Raw genomic sequence first — 19,721 nt, forward strand, 5'->3', positions numbered from 1 at the left:
ACACACACACACACACACACACACACACACACACACACACTCACTCTTTCCCCTCAAATACAAACAAACATTTGCTTCCCTGTTGCCGCCCCCCCCCCCCCCCCCCCTCAGGACAGGCTATGAAGTGCACTAGCCAAACAGTCCCTTAATCTCTTTTCCAAAGACTCTAACCTTCTTTTGGCAAAGCAGTGATTTTATTTTGTTCCCCAGCATCTTGACAATGCTCAGAAAACATAATCCTCCCCTTACAATGGAATCCGAGCTTTGCTGTTCTACCCCCGGCGATCCAAGTGACGGTATTAAAGGACAGTTAAGCTTTTTCCAGCGAGGCATTTCCTTCCTTGCGGTCCTCACAGAAAAGTCTGCTTTATTTTTAGTAATATCCTGGCTCCTGGTATTGTGTTTGTGCACATAATCCCTCCACAATAACCCTAGCTGTCTGGTGGCACGTCCCCCCAAGGAACTCAAAGGCCTTTACAGACCTTAATTAATTCTCCCAGCACCCGGGTGAGATGGGCGAGGGTTCCACTCCGATCTCTGTATTATTATTCCCATTTTGTGATTTTGCCAAAATTCTTTTGCCGTCTTCCCCAGCGTGTTTCCGAATGGAATTCATCCTCAGTGCTAGGCCGCTTGAGACCACAGGGAAGAACCAGAGTAAAATGAAACAAAAGAGGAATGTGAACCGCTCTGTCAAGAAGAAGGCTGGGCTGCTGCTGGCCGCTGCTGTCTGCCTGGCTTCTCCACGGATGCACCAGGAAGTAAGGGAAGAGGGATGTAGAGACCTCCCATTCCCCCAGACCAGACTAGGGCGCAGCCTGGGAACAATGGTAGACAAGGTGCTCCTTGACACTAACAAAGAAGCAGGAATCAGAAAGACTTCTTGCATTCCCAGCCCCCAGCAAGAACATTTGGGGAACTGCTGTTTCCGGGTCTCTGCCCAACCAGAGCAGTTGATCCCTCCCGTTCTCATCAGTAATAGGCCCTTCTAAGGTGGAATGTATTTCTGGAACCCTGGTCATGTGAAACATACTGATGCTGTTGACTTTTCTCACGAGAGGAAAAACTCTTTGGTGGGCAAGGACAGTGGTTAGAAGAACGCAGTGCAGGGCCGGTTGTGTGATGGCTGAGCTGGTGAAGCTTTGCCCCGCAAACCTGAGTTCAATGATGGGGATCTCCCGAGAGAGGAGACAACTGATTCTCCAGAAAGTTGTCCTCTGAACTCTACATGCCCACTGGCACACGCAGGCTTGCATTACACAGACACAAACACAAAACTAGGAACTTTCAGTTTTTTTTTTTTTTTTAAAAAAGCAAACTCCTCTACACTGGAAACGGTTAAGACAACCAAATGAAGTGACATCAGAATGGAGGGCACAATGGGCTCAGGGGTCCCAGGGGAGGTCACAGACTGGGTCTTGCTGCAGAGTGGCGGGGCCTTGGAGACACACAGAGGAGCAGATGTGTGAGTACTGATGGCCAAGGTGGACAAATCAATCACAGGACAAATCCTTTGCAGGATTGATTCAATAGGGAGTCTTGTTGCTAGAGGGCTTCTCTCCAGGTTCCACCAAGCCCTGCAGTCCACAACTTCCTGATTTTACATTTTCTCTTTACTGTGTTTCGTTTTTCTTCTAATTTTATTTGTCATCTTCTAAAGGTCCGGCTGGAAGTTGTATTGCTTCCTGTTTCTGCTATCATGTATTGCCACTTCAGTGGATTAAAGCGACACAAAGGGACCATTAGCTCATAGGATCTACATGGGCCGTAGAGTTATGATTAAGTGATGGGTTACTAAGTCGTTCTGAGGACTCGGGAGCGCCCTGGCCTGTTCTGGAGCCCTGCCCTCCTTGGCTTGCAGCCCTTCTTTCAAGCACAAGGCCAGCTGTGCTGCCTCCCACCTCCTCGGACCCCTGTGATTACAGCAGGTCTACCTAGGAAGTCCAGGATTGTCACTCGGGCCGTGTGAAAGTGATGCCACACGTCCATTTAGGGATAGGAGGGCAGACACATTTGTAAGGGCTCATGCTAACACACACAGAGGAGCATGTTTTGGGTTTTTGCCTTCCAAAAGCTGCACTGACAGCTCAGTCATTTCTATTGTTTTTCATGTGTTAATTTCTACTTTAATGTTCATCTCCCTGGTGCTAATTTTCGTTTTTTGTTGTGTCCCCCCCCCTCCCCCCCGCAGTGGAATCCTTAGTTTAGCTAATTGTGTCAACCACTGTGTGGTGCTCACTAACACACTGATCTTCACATGGTTTTTCACATCTACAGAGTGGCTTTTTCTTTGACTAAGGAATCATTTAAATTCTTTGTGTATTGCTCCTATACTGGGTTTTGGTTTCTCTACTATGTAGTTAGAAAGCATGAATCACATGGTTTCTGAATTGCATCATTTCTGCAAACAGCTGTGCTGGAGACTACTCATAACTGTGTGAGATGCTAGTGTTTGTGTTCAAACACATTTGCTGTGCATTGTTACTCTACCTTGGGACAAGAAGACCTTTCCTTCCCTTTTTAATGGCAGCATAATGTTTTACTGTATGGATTAGATACATAGACTTAAATCACCCCTTACTGTTAGGTAATTGAGCTGCTTAGAACACTTCCAAGGCTGGAAGCTTTCTCTTTGCCATTCTCCCCAAGGATTTGCAGAACAGAGTAGGATTTCTGAATCAAAGGGTAGTGCCTGGAGGGATTATCTTTGTTAATTCCTATCCTTAGTTTAGTCTATTCTCTTCCTGTTCTCAGAAAGTCATCCCCCCCCCCCCAGTGTGTTATAGCTTTTTTTTTTGGTCCCTACTAGATTACTGGCATGGTCTCTGCTTCTAGGTTCATGTGGGGTATTTCAAACTGTGGTTATTCCCCATTCCAAGATCTTAACTCATCTGTCACACCTCTCATCATGAGGATTGTACTGGTCCAGTATTTTAATTACTATCTTGAGTCTATTCCTTTAGCCCTATCCTTCTGGTATTCCTTCTATTCCTTCACTTAAGTAACATTCAACTGACTCCCCCCCCCCCCCCCCCCCCCGGGACAGGGTCTCTCTGTGTAGCTTTGCGCCTTTCCTGGAACTCACTTGGTAGCCCAGGCTGGCCTCGAACTCACAGAGATCTGCCTGCCTCTGCCTCCCGAGTGCTGGGATTAAAGGCGTGCGCCACCACCGCCCGGCCTCAACTGACTTTTAATATGCATATTGGTCAGGCTTTCATGCTTCTGGGGTCCAGAAGCTACATGTAAAATGCTACTGAAGTATCACAGTACTCTGTGGTTTTCAAATAAGGAATTTATTTGTGTTTTCTGAGATACACCCAGGTTGACTTGGGAGGAGCAAGCAAGTAAACAGAGCATTAAGCTGTCAAACATCCCTGAAATCACTCTAGTGTAAACCACACCTGATTCTAGAGAGTAATCAGGTGTGTTTTTGCACTTCCAGGCAGGACTCCAGAAGGAGGAGAAAACAAGCAAGGACCCGAGGGCTTCACTTATGGAGTGACAGACCAGATGATAATTCCATTCTGCTTCCTAGAGTTAGCTTCTGATCATCATACATTCAGCAGATACTTAAGCCTGTGATCCCAGGACTTGGGAGCCCGAGACAACAGGCTTGCCTTGAGTTTAAGACCAGCTTGGGTACAGAGTGAGACCTAGTCTTAAACTGAGCAAAAACAAACCATAGATTTCCTTTGAAAACTGTTTCACACATTAGAGATAAAACTGAAGCATTTTCAAGAAAGATCAGGGCAAGTTATCAGCCATGAAGTGACAAAAGGCAGAAGCCATTCTTCAAAAATTTCACTATCAGAAAAAAAAAAAGACAAAACTCAAATTATTTAACCCCTTTGGAACCCTATGATACCAATATCCGTGAAATGCCCCCCCCCAAAAAAAAGTAAAACAAGGACAAACTCCTGACCAGATGCCCAAAAGTAAACCATATGAGGACAAGAAGTTAGCCATTTTCTTGTTAAATAGGCCATGACCTGTACTATGCATTCCATCACAACAAACACAAATAGCATGATCATGTACCACTTGTCCCTAAACATGAGCCTTTGGTATCAGAAATGAAACCCTTTAGGCAGAGCTGTAAACAAGTAGTGTTGACATCTGACCTGGTCTTTTGTGTGTTTTGTAACAGTATTGATATAAAAAGGGCACAAGTCAAATAAGAGAACAGCTTGATTTAGGACTAAAGCTTCAGGGTGGATTATTGCAACCCCTGTGTGCAGCCTGGGTCCTGGAACCTTGACTAGGGTGAGGGAGGGAATGGAGAACAGACACACAGACACAGGTACAGGAAAGCTGGGGCCAGGTGGGGCTCTGCACACTGACAGAGGGCACCCACTACTGTCAGCAACCCAGAAGCTCATTGTTTATTATGTACGGCACAAGGGGAGGGGTTGGCTAGTCTTCGTAGGAGGGACCTAAGAGGCTATCAGCTCAGGCTGTGAATAGGGAGGAGAATGGGGCAGCTGCTAGATTTTGTACACACTGGTCACCTGCTAACACTAGAACCCCCAGCAAAGTTTTGCCACTCCTCTTGAGCCTGACCCATATGGGGAATGGCTTTGCCAATTTACAATAGGGATGAGGCTTAGGAATCTTTGTCATGGCTGTGTCATGTCAATGATACAGTCACTAAGAACTTTACCACTCAGAACTTCTGTTTTCTACAACCAGTGCTCTAAAATCTTAAAGGCACGTGCCACCACTGCCTGCCCTAAAATCTTTTTGAACTCTTCCCTTCCATCTCCTTTCTTTGCAGTAACACCACACCACCATGGAAACAGATCTACTCCCAGGTTCAGAGTGTTCCTAGCTGCTCAGGCATTAACTTCCATCAACACATTCCTTTCCACTGGTCTCCTAGGTCTCCATCTCTTCTTGCACCTTATTTATTTACTCTGCATTTTATCCTTGAACACGGTGCTCCTGAGTCTTTAGACAGGGTGTAGGTACCCTGGATTGAGATGTAAGTCCATGTAATCAAATGACTGTGATGTCTAAGACCTACTTATAAAATTAGCAACACATATTAAGGCACAACTACAAAAAAAAAATGACACCTGGATTCCTGTCACTCAGCTAAGAACTGAAGCAACTAACACATTGTAAGAACTGCAGCTTTTGCCTCTCCGCAACACCTATTTGATGTCTCATTTTTACTTGTACAGTCCCCATAAACAACATGTACTTCTATTTGAGACAGGGTCTTGTTGTGTAGGCAGGCTTAAAACTACAGTCAGCTTCATGCTTTACACCCTCTAAGATATTTCTTCTTCTCAGCTTTGAATTCAACCCGTCTCATATGGATCTCTAATTATTCTCAATTGTCACTGTGTTCTACTGTATGCCTTCCCTTACATTTCCTCAACTGCCTTTACAGGTAGAGGCCCACTCTTCTGAAGGTCTTTGAATTGAAGTCACTGTGCATACCCAGAGACCTAGGACTCCTGAGCTGCTTTCTGAGGTAGCTGCATGGGATTACATGGCATTGTCCGAGGTTCTCCTGCTCATCCTTGGGGGATTACAAACGCCTCTCTGTGGGATGTCATCTGCTCGGAACCTCCAGTAGCCAGGGTGTAGGCATCTTCACTAGTGGGGCTGTTAGCCACCCTAAGACAGTCCTTTTGTGGATGTATGCTTCTGTGGGAATCTGAAGCAGTGTGAGTTCAAACATCAACACTGTGGTTAAGTCTGTGGGCACAATCCCTAGTAGGCCTTTTTCAAATATCCAAAGCACAGGGCAAGTATGAGGTGCCTGTGGTTCCCTCTGCCAGGGGAAGAACTCTTCTAGTCTACTCTTGAACTGAGGGTGTGGGGATATGGGGTGTGTGTGTGTGTGTGTGTGTGTGTGTGTGTGTGTGTGTGCGCGCGCGCGCGCGCGCGCACGCGCGCTCAGAACTGGAACTGGGTAGTATGTAGAGCTGAGGCTCAACTCCAGCTTCCCATGTGGTGACAACACCCACTCTCCTTTGTTTGTCAAGATCAGCATCTTTCTTTCCCGACTCAAGTCAAGTTCTAGTTTGTACTTCATGAGGAGAGGTGTTCTCTTCAGATTCTTGCTCAGTCCTTGGAAAGTTAGCTTTTCTCTTATCTTCTTATATTCTGAGTCATACGTGGGAAGAAAGTGAGGTCCTTCCTTTCCATAATTTTATTCACAAATAACTAAAATGAAAGTGGAGAGCACAAAAGTAGTTTTGAGGCCTTGTTTATCTCAATGTGTAAACCAATTTCTTTATCCTAACACCAGTGTCTCACGTAGCCCAGGCTGGCCTTGAGCTCATAATCCCCTACTTCTACCTCCCCAAAGCTGGGATTATAGGTATGTACCACTGTGCCTAGTCATAAAGGTAATTTACAAGTTATCAGTATCCAACCAAACTGTCTGAATGATGGGATTTTTCTATACGGTCACATTTTAAAGTATACCTAATATGGCTGATGAAAATTTGATATTATTTCATATATAATACTTATATTTGACAGCACAGTAGTAAATAGTAACACTTTTCTTCCTTGAGTGGTGTTATGAACTGGTGACCAATGCTGTCTTGCCAAGTGTATCAGACAGTGACAGGATGAACAGCTGTGATGTGGCTTCCTCACTTCTTCAAACTATCTTCAGTCACACAATTGTCTTTCTGATTTTCAAACACTAGCTGCCAGGTTCTCATTGGTCAGGGGATCACCTGGACAGAGTTTTGTTGTCCCCACTCCCACCCCAAGATTTTTTTTCTCTGTGTTTTTTCTCTGTGTGGCCCTGGCTGTCCTGGAACTCACTATGTAGACTAGGCTGGCCTTGAACTCACAGAGATCTGCCTGCCTCTGCCTCCTGAATGCTGGGATTAAAGGCACGTGCCACCACTGCCTGGCTCTAAAATCTTTTTAAACTCTTACCTTCCATCTTCTTTTTTTGCACTAACACCACACCATCACTGCCCACCAGGCCAGTTTCTTCAAGAGGGTTTACACAGTATTAAAGTGTCAAAGAATTTTGAGGATATTTAACTAGAGGCATAAACACACATATTTAGAATACAACATAATCCAACAGAATTCAAGGTAAAATTTGTAATTTTGTTGTTAATTTTTAAATGGCATTTATTTGTATGTGTGTTCATGCTATGGTGCACATGTGAAAAGGTCAAAGGACAACCTGATGGGTTCTCTCTGTCCACCAGAGAACAAACTCAGGTTCTTAGGGTTGGTGGCAAATGCCTTTACCTGCTAAGTCATCACGACAGCCCTGTTTGATTCTTAGATTTTCTTTTTAACTGAAACGATTAACGGACAACTTGTACACAGGTATACATTAAAACTGGCATACACTCTGATTTCCTCACAGTATTGTAGCAAAAGCTGAGGGTCCATCCAGTTCTGGTCTCAAACTGGATGGACCCACACTTTTAAATTTTCTAAGCCTATCCCTGTATGTGAAAATTTCATGCTTTCTGGACACAAATGCAGGTGCCAATAGCAATGAGAACTACACACCTAGAACTAAACCTGGCTGGCATTTCAGAGTGCAGATTTGGGAGGGAAACATGGCTTGGCTGGTAGGGTATTTGCCTAGCATGTGCTGGGCCCTGGGTTCAAGGTCCAGCACTATATAAACAGTACTGCAAAATATAGCTGTGATGCCAGCATTTGGGAAGTAGAGACAACAGATTCAGAAGATGAAGTTCACCTCCAGCTATACGGAGTTGGAGGCTAACCTAGGCATCATAAAATCCTATCTATAAGCAAAGACCTGGTGAATTCTGCAGTAAAGAAATAATACAAGGGATGAATGCATGTTGTTGAAAATCAAAATGTAAAACTGGTTTGAACTCATGCCCAGAGATATGTTTATTGTACTTGAATGATTCAAAAACATTGAGGTGAGGCTCTTCAACTCCAGGGAGGATATTTCAAACATTTACCTATTAAGAAACTGTAAACACTCTCAAGACAAAATTTGCAAACAAAACTTTTCTCTACAAAATATATGCATATAAGTATGTATTTCTTAGGCTGTGTGTAGCCCACTCTTCTCTTGGTAATCTTCATAAAAACGCATCAGTGACTCTGGGATTCTAGGTGTCACAATGCTCAAGGCTTGAGTGAAATGCCTCTTCATAATGCGGTCAGCTTTAATGTCTTCTTCCAGGGCCAGAAGAGCAGCCTCCTTGCAGAGAGCTATGATCTGAAATTGAACAAGGAAAAGGACGGAGAAAGCAGTCAGCACTCCTTTGTTGACAAACTATTTTCAACATATTTATCTGTGGTGTGACATTTAAAAAAGTCTTTTATTTTTGAGATAATTACATCTTTCCCCCTCCCTTTCCTCTCTCTGAGACCTCCCATGTATTCCACCACCCTCTTTCAAGTTCACAGATTCTATTCTTTCTTTGTTATTAGTGTGTGTGTGTGGCTCTAAATATGTATGTACAACTTGCTCAGTCTGTATAGTCTTATTTGTACGTATGTTTTCAGGGCTGACCATTTGGAACTGGATGACCAACTGGTGTGCTCTGAGCATTATTTAGCTCCTTGTGGGCCTTCCATGTCAGCATGTCTATAGGTGTTGTCCTTGTTCAGGTCACATTCAGGCAGCCATGTTGGTGAGACTTTATACTGGGTGTAGCTTCTGACACGTGGTGTGATTCTGCATCATGAGCATATCCCTGTGGGAGTTACTCAACTTAAAGTTTGTTTTTTTTGGTCTGGTAGCTTACATAATTAAGTCTATAAAAAGAAAGCCCCATGAGATGAGCTTGTGTTTGAGGTCTGGACTGATCACCTGACCATTTCTACAAAGCACACATGCACCACCCATCATGCCCCAAAGCAGACAAGTCTAGGATTGTTTCAGCAACAGGGATTCATTTCACTTTTCCCCCTTTCCCATGAGGCCACAGGAGAACTCTACTGAGAAGATGTGTAGATAAATGGGTCAATTTGACTCACAGACAGTTGGGAATACTAGATTAACCTGCTCAGAAACAAAATCCTTGGTCACTTGAGTTTAACTTCTTTAGCAAAGATGATTTTCGAAGCCAGCCTGAATTTCTTTAGCACCCCCTCCACCCCTGCCCCGACAGTGCAGGCTACCTATTTTAAAGGAGTTATCAGCAAGCTGTCAGAACGGGGTGGTGGGGGTGTGGGGGAGAGCCTCTTTTGCCAATAGGCTATAAACATAAGTGTGTAATATTCAGTTTTGACTAAATAATCAAAACCTAAACTTTCATATGTGCCTTGCTGTGAGGCTGAAAACATGTTTGTGGGAATAAGAAAATGAGACAAAAACTATTGGATTGTGCCAAGATCTCACTGTCAGATCCAGACTAAGATATTTTTACTTCAGTGGCTATCATACACTTTATTTGGTGTCTATACATCTCAAATTTTCTTTTCATTCATTCAGCAGTTAAAATATATCTGCTGACCAGTTTCCTAACAAAAACACAAGACCAACAGGAACACCATGTAAAAGAATGAATCTGAGATGGACACCTAAAAGGAAGTGTCTGTTACTAAAAACATCTACAAATCACCAGGTTCACCCAATAGCGAGTCTTTTTAAGCGAGGAAAGTAGTGAGCAGTGTAGACAGAGGCTCAGAGAGTGAGTATGAGCTGCATTTTCTGTGTGTGCTTGGCAGTAGCATGAGGAAGCAGCATCCCAGGATAAGAAGGCTGCTGACAACTGAACGGGGAAATCGAGTTATTTCACCTCTATGCCAAAGGGCAGAAGAGGCAATTGTGTGCAATTCTGAACGCCATGAAGAACAAAGTTGGACTTGCACCGTGGAAAACAACACAAAACCTCTTACACATAGCCTATGGTTCTTCCCTCAATCCACCAGAGAAGCAGGGTTTGAACGGGTGTCTCAGCATAGCAAAATAGAAGCAGGACAGCAGCAAAAATCAGAACCAACAGGGCTTCTGAGCAGACAGCAATGCTTTTAAAAACCATGCTAAAGAATAAGCCAAGGCCATTGCTGTCCAGTAAGAAGTAGTCAATAGGAAGGAGAACTTGACCATGCTTGGCAGTTTCCTGGACTTTATCTTCTGTGTGCTAGAGGCCCCCCCCCCCCCCAGTTTGTTTCAACTTCACACTGAACTGGTGCATTTAGCATCAGAAACAGTAACTTAAGTAGTTGCTTCCATTTCCAGGCATGGCTGGGTGAATCTGCTTTCTGCTACCAGACCAGCACAGTGACAGTGACAACTGGGAAGCATGCAAACAAGTGGCTGGAAGCGCATGTGCGTGCGTGCCTGCGCGCGTGCGATGCGTGGGGGGAGAGCAGGAGCTGCTTCCTGACTATAAGCATTAAGTTTTAGCTAACTTTTCTGGTAAACTAGCTCAGAGAGCACTGCTATCCTCAAAATGACACAATCAATAGGTGAGCCACCCTGCAGACCTTAGACTGGACAGAGAATAGGTAGGTGTAGAGATAACAGAGCCAGGTTTAAATGGGCCAGAAGAGGACTAGGTGACTTTAGATGCACCCCCCCCCAGTCCCCCCCCCCCAAGACAGGGTTTCTCTGTGTAATAGCACCCTGGTTGGCCTGGAACTCACTCTGTAGACCAGGCTGGAGTGAACTCACACAGATCCACCTGCCTCTGCCTCTCCAGCGCTAGGATTAATTAAAGGTATGCGTCACCATGCCCGGCTACTTTTTTTTTTTTTTTTAAGGTTTATTTTATACTTAAGAGTGTTTTGCCTGCAAGTATGTATATGCACCAAGTGTGTGCCTCGTGCCTGAGAGATCAGAAGAAGGAGTTGAATCTCTTGGAACTGGAGTTCTGGATCTTTGTGGGTGCTGGGAACCAAACATGGCAGCAAGTGCTCTTAACCACTCAGCTACCTCTCCAGTTCCTTTAAAAAAACAAACTAACGAACTTATATTTTGGTGGTGGAATGGAGTACCTGTGTTTCACGTGCTCTACCACCAAGATATACAGCTTCAGGCCATCCAAACGATCCTCCACCCACCAGGTTCTTATGTATCCTAGCTGACTTTGAACCTGCAGGTAGCTGAGGATGATGCTGATTCTCTGGCCTCCACCTCCCCTGTGCTGGGATCACAGGCAAACCCCATCATGTCCAGCAGTGCTGGAGGTCAAACCCTGGCTTCCTTCATGCAGGGCAAGCACTGTACCAATTGAGCTACATCTCAACCACCACCCTTCTCCTTCGAAAAAGTATTTCTTGATAGCTGAATTCATACCCTGCTTAACAGTACTCTCCAGGATGCCTTAAAACATTGTAGTTCAACTTCCTGTGCACCCGAGAGATGGTGATTTCAGGGCGCAAAGGCACAGACATACTGTTGCTCCTTGCTGGAGCTGGTGAGCTACCCACTCAGGCTGCAGACTGCACTGAGACAGACCTCTTCCTTTCCTTGCAGCTGCACACTGAACCCACAATGGCACAGAAGCTGTCTGTGCTACTCCTGCTGTTTGGCAGGAAGAAATCACACCATCCAGTGAGGCCTAATCTCAGCTTCTTTGTATATCAAGTGTAGTAAATAGCTTTTTAAAAAATCCACCAAAAGAAACGGGCCTCGGTGCTTTAAAAATTCTTAGGTATTCTCAGAAAGGAGTTTTGTTAAAAGAGTCTTCTGTTTGGAACACCTGTGACCTGTTGAGCTTAATTGGGCTGCAGCTGGCGCCGATTGTGGGGCAGCACCAGCGTGGACATTGTGCTGTCCTGGCCCGCCCACCCCCTTCTTTTTTCTTTTCCCTTTCACAGCCCTGTGACCTCCTTCCCCTGTGTGTTGGAGGGATTAGGAACCTAGTGAGAGCGGTGTCTTGCTGTTTGTGAACAGCATGCTCTGGAGGTGCTTCAAGGAGGCTACCTGGGAGATTATGCTCCTGTGGATGGGAGGGAGGGCCATTGAGCTGCTGAACCGCAGCTGAAAGACAGCTTGAAAGGTGGGTCTGGGGCAGCGCAGCAGGCTGAGTAGGGACAGATGAAGTAGGACCCTAACAGAGGCAAACCGGCACCACCACCAGCAGCTCAGAGAGCTACACTGTGTTGCAGAATGGAATTAATTAATTAGGGGTCGCTCACAGCACTTATCCTTAAAATGTTTCTTCACTGAAAAACTTCTAAGTGGTGAGGCAAGAACTGAAGTTTAGAGCTTTTATTACCTAACTATGTTTGTAGGCTGAATTCCCTTGCAAAACAATCTTCACCATAGTTACTCCATCTGGGCTTAAATTCATATACTCTAGAATGCCATGCATAGCACTCCGCTCAAAATAAAACAAAAATTTCTGTAAACACACATTCACACTTGATGATAGAGATGGGGAAAACAATTGGTGGCTTAATTTTGCTAAGTTACTCTGAGGTCTTTGGGATGTGGTTAAATAATTTTGCACAAAGAAATGCCTACAATTGTTTTTTTTTTTTTCAAATTTACACATGATCTGGGCACTTGGGAAAGGCTGAGGCAGAAAGACAGTCTGAGGCCAGCCTGGGCTACAGTGGAGAGCCCCTATCTCAAGACAAAAGAAAACACAAAAGAAATTTACACACAGATCAACTATCCTGTAGAAGTTCTGGGCTGGAAAGATGTGGAATATTATTTGTTCCTATGGAATTTTAACTATTACTATCTTCAATGGAACCATCATAAGATAAAAAGGGGGTATTTTTGGTTTTGCAAAGAAAACCATCACAGAAATGAACAGGTCAGGAACCACTCCAGTGCAGTGCTAAGATGGACCAGTTGGCAGGAGGCCAATTCTCTGGTCACTCAAGGAATCTGACTGCTTACAAGGTAGCAGGCTCCAGGGAACACAGCAGTAAAACCCCAAGCTCATGGCAAGGCACAGATGTGCACAGGGCCGCTCCTCTAGTCGTCCTGCAGTGTAGGACTAGGGTTTCAGTGGCAGGTGTTTCATGGCCCACACATACCTCTGGTTTCAGAGGCTAACTAACTGCCTGTTGCTTGCACTGTCCCAACTATCACAACTGTCAAGGTTTAGTTATCTGTGCTAAATGGCTATTCCCTACTGTTCTGTGAAGTCCTTGCAGACTCAGCCCTGTTCTACTTCCCAGACACACTAGGTTAGCATGTTAGACCTCCTGCTGAAGTTCATTTTCTCTGAAGACACACATGAGCTAATTTTTGCCTTTTTAGTTGTTCCCAAGATAACTCATTACCTAGAGGAAAAAAGCACCATCATCCTGGGCACAACCACCACCCTATGATGCTGTGTCATTTATGAGACCTTGCTGGCTGAGAGCCCTGAAACAGGCACCAAAGTTTTTGAGACAGGGTCTCTTTATGTAGCTCCAGGCCTCCCTTATATATCTGGGGTGCCTGGTCCTCTGTGCCACTATTCTGGAAGTATGCATGGCAGGGGCTGCTGTTGAGGTAGTTTTAATGTGCACCACATGCTCCCATCTTTATTGCCAGTCATTCTCTTGCCTGTGGGCTGGCCTGATGATCAGCTACTGACTGGACATCACTCATTACACTCAATCAAGACAGGTTTGCTATGTAGCCCAGGCTGGCCTCAACTTCATGGTGATTTTTTTTTTTCAGCATCCCAAGTGTTTTAGTTAGAGGGACATGCTGCCCTACCCTGAAATCCTTTTTTAGCATGGTATGGTATTTATGGCTATTTTTGTTAAGCAGGAGGAGGAGAGAAGCTGGATAACTCATATAGAGTCAGCTAAGGGGGAGCTATAGCTAGGTCCCGGGACAAGTAAATAAAGTATAGCACCAGCACCCGTTAGAGGGAGAAGGCAATACCACTACCTCATACTTACTTCATATGTATCACTCTATTGACAGTGTAGTTTTCTGAAAGAAAGGATGCTCTCCCAGGATAGAAATACATTTAAATTACATGAAGGTACACAGTTTTCATCAGGTAAGATATCCTCAAATATCCAGGATATATTCCATACAGCTTTGCTTTTGGACTTTGTTTTTCCTCTGACTGGTAATGCTTATAATGTTTTACAAGACATTTGTATAGAAGCTGACACCATGCTGTTTAAAATTCAAATAATAACCATGCGGTGGTGGCACATGCCTTTAATCCCAGCACTCGGGAGGCAGAGGCAGGCGGGATCTCTGAGTTCAAGGCCAGCCTGGGCTACAGAGTGAGTTCCAGGACAGGCTCCAAAGCTACACAGAGAAACCCTGTCTCGAAAAACAAAAAGTTCAAATAATAAAAACAATTATCTTTCTAAAATACATTTATCAATATTTCAAGTGGCATCTCACCAGCTTTGTGTACTACTGTTGACCATATACTAAAGTCTTCTAGGGTCCATGGATATCTATATGAGCCTTAGCATATAGCTGAAGCCTGTGAAAACACCCACTAGCAATAAACATTGCTACTTGTCCAGACTCCAGTGTGTTCAAAGCTCTCATCACAGAATAAAAAGATGTCATGACCTAAAAGAGGTTAAGAACTACTACACTGTTTTATAATAACCACATTTCAAACCTCCTTAAGTCTCACTGAGTCACACAAGAAAGTCAGGGAGAATTATGGGGACATGAAGGAAAAGGAGCCTATTACCCTTGAGTCTGCTTGGAGCCTCTCTCCAGCTGAGAAAAGAGAATTTAACATTTGCTGTGAAGGTTGCTGACATTGAGAAAAAATACTGCTTTCATATAGTAGCCATTTCACTTAAGATATTAGTGAAGCATACTTAAGGCCTAAGCCTGCATGACCTTCAAGTATGGCTTTACTCCTCTCCTAGACACTCTTGGGAATCTCCAGCAAGACTGTGAACCTGGCTTACAGTGAAGAGCTCTGACGTTTCCTTCCTCATGACCTAGACTTTTGCTTTGTCACCTGTAATCCTGTCAGGTACACCACAGGGACCACTTTATGATCTCATTTAATTCTTCAGCAACCCTTTGAAGATATCAACTTCAAAACCAACCAAAAATTACCCCAAATCCTATATATAACTATTATAAAGACATTGAAGTGAGACTCATCTTAGAGAAACCAATACCCATGCTCTGGGGTGTGCCTTATTTTCTTTCAGAGTGCCTCGCTTTCTCTTAACCCTTGTGCTTAAAATCTGTATTGGAACTTCTTTTTGTATATGAGTGAATGATGTATTATGTGTTCATGTGGGTGTGTGCACATGCATGTGCCCATGGAGGCTGAGGCTGATACCAGGTGTCCTTTTCTATTGCTATTCAATGTTGTGGAATAATCTTTTTGTACACTGGATTGGTTTAATAAAGAGCTGAATGGCCAACAGCTAGGCAGGAAGAGGTTAGGCAGGACTTCCAGGCACAGAGAGAAGGAGGGGAGGTGAATCTAGGCACCAGGGAGAGACACTAGAGGACACGGAGAAGAAGAGGTGCACCGCAAATACAAACAGGAAAGTTGTACTCAAAAGGTACTCAGGAGTGACCTCACACTGCACCTGCACATGCCCCTAAGGCAGCTACTCTAGTTTCTGCTTCAATTTCTTTTATTTCTCCAAATATATGCAATTGGCTGTTATATCTGTGGTTTACTAGGACTCAACAGCCAGGGGCAGAAATGTAACCTAAATTAAAGAAGGAATTTTTAGGACAGACTGGGTGTATTAGAAACTAAGTATGGGGGAGGTAGGCTTCAGAGGGCCAACTGGAAACAGAGCCCAGAATGCCACCAGGCATTCTTTCAAGTTGTTTGTCTTCATGGGGAGAGGTCTGTAGATGCATGCCATCATCACGAGCGACCCTCGTCCACTGCTCTGTGTACTTTGTGTGGTGCCCTGACATTTCCTTCCTATGTATGTGGTTATTATAAAACAGTGTAGTAGTTCTTAACCTCTTTTAGGCAACCAGAGATGTCTGCATAGAAAGGAAACATATACCACACAGAATAGACAGATTCCAAAGTTCTAATGTGAGGCTCTTCAATTTGGAAGTTTATGAAAATTTTATACGGAGACAGTCTCTAAAGTTAATTAAGATTATATATTTAATCGGAAATGCATGTTGACAGGGATTAAAAAAGAAGGATGACAGGGATTAAAAAAGAAGGATGAAGTGGACAGCATCCCAAGATAAAGACCTCTGACTACATGGAAAATGATAGCAAATGTCTTTCACAACAGCTATATCCATTCTAGAAGCTGACCCTGCTGTGGAATAATCCTTCTGTACATTGTGAAAATGTGTTGCTCCCATTGTTAATAAAAGCTGATTGGCCCATAGCTAGGCAGGATTTTCGAGGCAGAAAGAATGCTGGGAAGGAGGGCGGAGTCTGGGGCATTGGGAACCAAACACCGAAGAAGCAACATGAAAAGTTCATAGATGAGGTAAACAAGCCTCGGGGCAGCACATAGATTAATAGAAAATAGGTTAATTTAAGTTGTAAGAGCGGGCTAGAGAGAAGCCTAAGCTATTGGCTGAGCATTTATACTTAATATTAAGTCTCTTGTAGTTATTTGGGAACAACTGCCAGGACACAGAAAAACTCCACCTACATTACCCACTTTCTCTAAAGAAGAGGTGAAAGGGGAGATGGAGGAGACTTAAGTTACCAATGACCATTTAGGGAGAGAATAATCATACACTCTATGGAAACCTAGATTTAACTATGGAAAACTTACACACATCCACACCCACTGGGGCTGGGAGGAGGAGAAAGAGAGAGAAAGAAAGAGAACACAGCATGAGTTCATTTGCTTTTACATTGACATACGACTGATTTTCATTCTCCTAATCCCTAGGAACACATTTGATTAAAAAAAAAAATCCAGAATCAGACTATCTAATTACTAAATACTTTAGTATACACCTTTAAAATAATTAAAACAATACTTTTCCACGTTAAAATCTGTAAAAAGTCCTTAAGATTATCAATAATCCGTGGGTGCTAAAATTTTGCCAAATAGCAACAAATGTTTGAGTTGGGATTAAAATACTTACAGGTACTGCATTGAATGAGTATAGCTCCCATCTACTGAATTCAGTTATCATAGCTCACATCTTTCTCTTATCACTGTGTTAAAGGGACTGATTCATGGCCTATGCATTTTCTCATGCCTTCCTTTTTTTTTCACATTTATTTATGTGTGTTTTGTACAAACATGTAGAGGACTTTTGGGAGTTACTTCTTTTCTTACATTGTATAGATTCCACCTCCACTGCCCAAGTGCTGGCATTACAAGTGTATGGCACCATGCCTAGTTTTTGGCCATGGTCTCTAAAGGGAAGCTTTCCTAGTCCTGACACCTTAGGTAAATGATAGTACACTATCTACATTTTCCTCCGCCTTAGAGAACAAATGTATCTAAGAGCCCACTTCACATTATATGTAGAACTGTTTCTCATTCCCTTCACAGTTGCATAGTTTATTAAACCCAGTTGTTTAATAATACCTTTAATAAAAAGGTATGTGAGCTGTTTCCAGTCCTTTCTTTCCCTTTTATCTTAAGACTTACTGATATGACAAAGTGCTAAGACAGTAAGACAGGACAAAGAGCCAAACCTAGTCAAATGTTTCCTTTTGCTGAACATGAATATGACTATACAATGCTCCCCTTCCCCAAGACAGGGTTTCTCTGTGTAACACTGGCTGGCCTGGAACTAGCTCTGTAGACCAGGCTGGCCAATAATTCATGGAGATCCGCCTCCTGAGTGCTGGGATTAAAGGTTTATGTCATCATCACCCTGCAACCTGCACCCCTCCACATAATATTTTTACTGATTCTCTTGGAGTTTCACATCGTGCACCCTATCACAATCCCGTCACAGTCCTTCCATGTCTGCCCTCCTTGTGACTCTCTCAAAAGATATAAAAAATTAAAATTAAAAAAAAAAAATGGAAGTTCACTTTGTGCTGCCTGTATACTTGCTGGAGCAGGGTCAAATTCTTAGTGGCCTGCCCCTTCAACAGAACTGAGTCCTTTTCCTCCCACACCTCCACCAGAAGCTATCAACTGTGAAGAGCTACTCTTCATTGGCTTCCTGTCTAGGCTGTTATTTTGGTGGTGGTGGTGGTGGTTGTCACAGAGGCCTTCCCAACCTGCATCTTTTTTTTTTTAACCACTCTTCATCCAAAATTTTGGAAAAGGTAAATTTCAAAAATCATATTCTCACCACTTGCCTCTGCTCTTTCATTTTCCTCTTACTGTTACCAGCTTTCCAAGGCTTCATGCCTTTGCTTGCTCTAGGCATGGCTTATCTCTACATTTCTCCAAGGAGTTTCATGTAATGTGGCACTGACTTGGCCTTTCTCCTAGCATGGCTACTAGAGTTTAGTCAGTCTTCTGGGGCTCACCATGCCTGCAGATGCTCTGCTGCAGGAGCCGTGCTAATAATGAGGCTTGTCTCAGGTCAGCTCAGCCTTATCTCAGAAGTTCTGGAGCAGCAACCATGGGCTTAGAAAGCAACAATCGGAAGCTCAGAATGGTCTTATTTAGAGGTTATTAGAATCACTGTGGTGACCACATTAACTTATCATTTTGTACATGGTAATGCGCAGGTGTATATTCTAATTCCCAGATGATTACATACTTACGTACCACAGATATGAACAACATAAGTAGGCATGTGGTGCACAGACAGGGAAAACACCCAGACACACAAAAGTAAAATAAAAGTAGTTTAAAAAGAGAGATTTGGCAAAAACTAAAAAAACTACCCACAGCCTTCAGCACCATTGAACTGTACAACACTGTGCTAATTTAGGTTAATAATAATAATAAATAAGAAGAGCTGCCTGTGACTAGTTATTTGATGCTTGTGGTTGGCAAGAGTTCTACAAAATTGGGTTGCATTAAACATAGAAACCAAATAAAAATTCTTAGCGATTAGGATTAGACTAAATGAATGTTAAAGATCTCAACTTTGACACCATTTTATACTCCACAGAAAGTATACATAACTTCTCAAAGTGTTCCAGTGTGGATTCAGTGTGAGCCCTGAGTAGGGCCCACATCCTGGCCCACCACTTTGCTGAGTAGCCTTTCTGAGCACTGATCAGGGTGGTCCTTCAGCAGGTACTTTTAAGAAGGTACTCCATGTGAATATGTGTTGTTTGCTAAGGCTCTGAACTTCTGTCTGGTCTGTAAGCTAAATCCAAGCATGGCTTTGTTGTAAGACAGAGATTCAGATGGCGAGGAACAGAGCCACACCTTCACTCTATGACCCTTCAAACTAACAGCAGAGCCTAATCTACAGACGTAGTTTTTAGGATGATAAGCTAGCTGGCCATGTGTTACTTCTCAAAAGCAGAAAAGTTGTGTTTCAGAAATATGCTAAAGAGAAAAAGGAATATTTATTTAAGAAAAAATATGTAGATGGAAAAACTGCTGGTATTTTAAGTGCAAAACTTTGCTGTTGGCTGACCTTATAAAGTAGAAAAAAACAACTAAAAAGTAGCTTAATGCTTGGATATATCTTCTCAAATATTTTACTTCTGATAGCATTTATAAATCAACTACAGAGTAGTTCTTTAAAAAATTGTACGTATTTGAGAGCGCGCGCGCGCGCGTGTGTGTGTGTGTGTGTGTGTGTGTGTGTGTGTGTATTAGAATGGGGAACAGACTCACAATAGTGGAGGTCAGAGGACGACTCACTGGAACTACTTTTCTCCTTTAACCATGTGGGTCCCAGGAATTAACTTTAGATTCTCAGGCTTGGGAGCAGGTGCCTTTACCGGCTGAGCCATCAAACAGGTACTGAAGAAGTTATTATTAAAGAAAGAATTACTAGTTGGGCATGGTGG

At 43.4% G+C, this 19,721-nt stretch overlaps 1 protein-coding gene across 7 annotated transcripts in view; it reads right to left on the minus strand.

Moving 5' to 3' along the window:
• Positions 1-7,835: 7,835 nt before the first annotated feature.
• Afg2a (AAA ATPase AFG2A) overlaps positions 7,836-19,721 on the minus strand; it is a 177,482-nt gene continuing 165,596 nt past the window's right edge. For all 7 annotated transcript variants that reach the window (XR_013051977.1, XM_016010045.3, XM_076573823.1 and 4 more), the window contains one exon: positions 7,836-8,197. Coding sequence is in view for 3 of the 7 variants with exons in the window: in XM_016010045.3 (XP_015865531.1) it covers positions 8,021-8,197 (177 nt within the window). In the remaining 4 variants the exon portion in view is untranslated. The remainder of the gene's footprint in view (positions 8,198-19,721) is intronic.

Source organism: Peromyscus maniculatus, chromosome 6 (assembly GCF_049852395.1).
Source record: "Peromyscus maniculatus bairdii isolate BWxNUB_F1_BW_parent chromosome 6, HU_Pman_BW_mat_3.1, whole genome shotgun sequence".
In the NCBI taxonomy this organism is placed as follows: domain Eukaryota; kingdom Metazoa; phylum Chordata; class Mammalia; order Rodentia; family Cricetidae; genus Peromyscus; species Peromyscus maniculatus.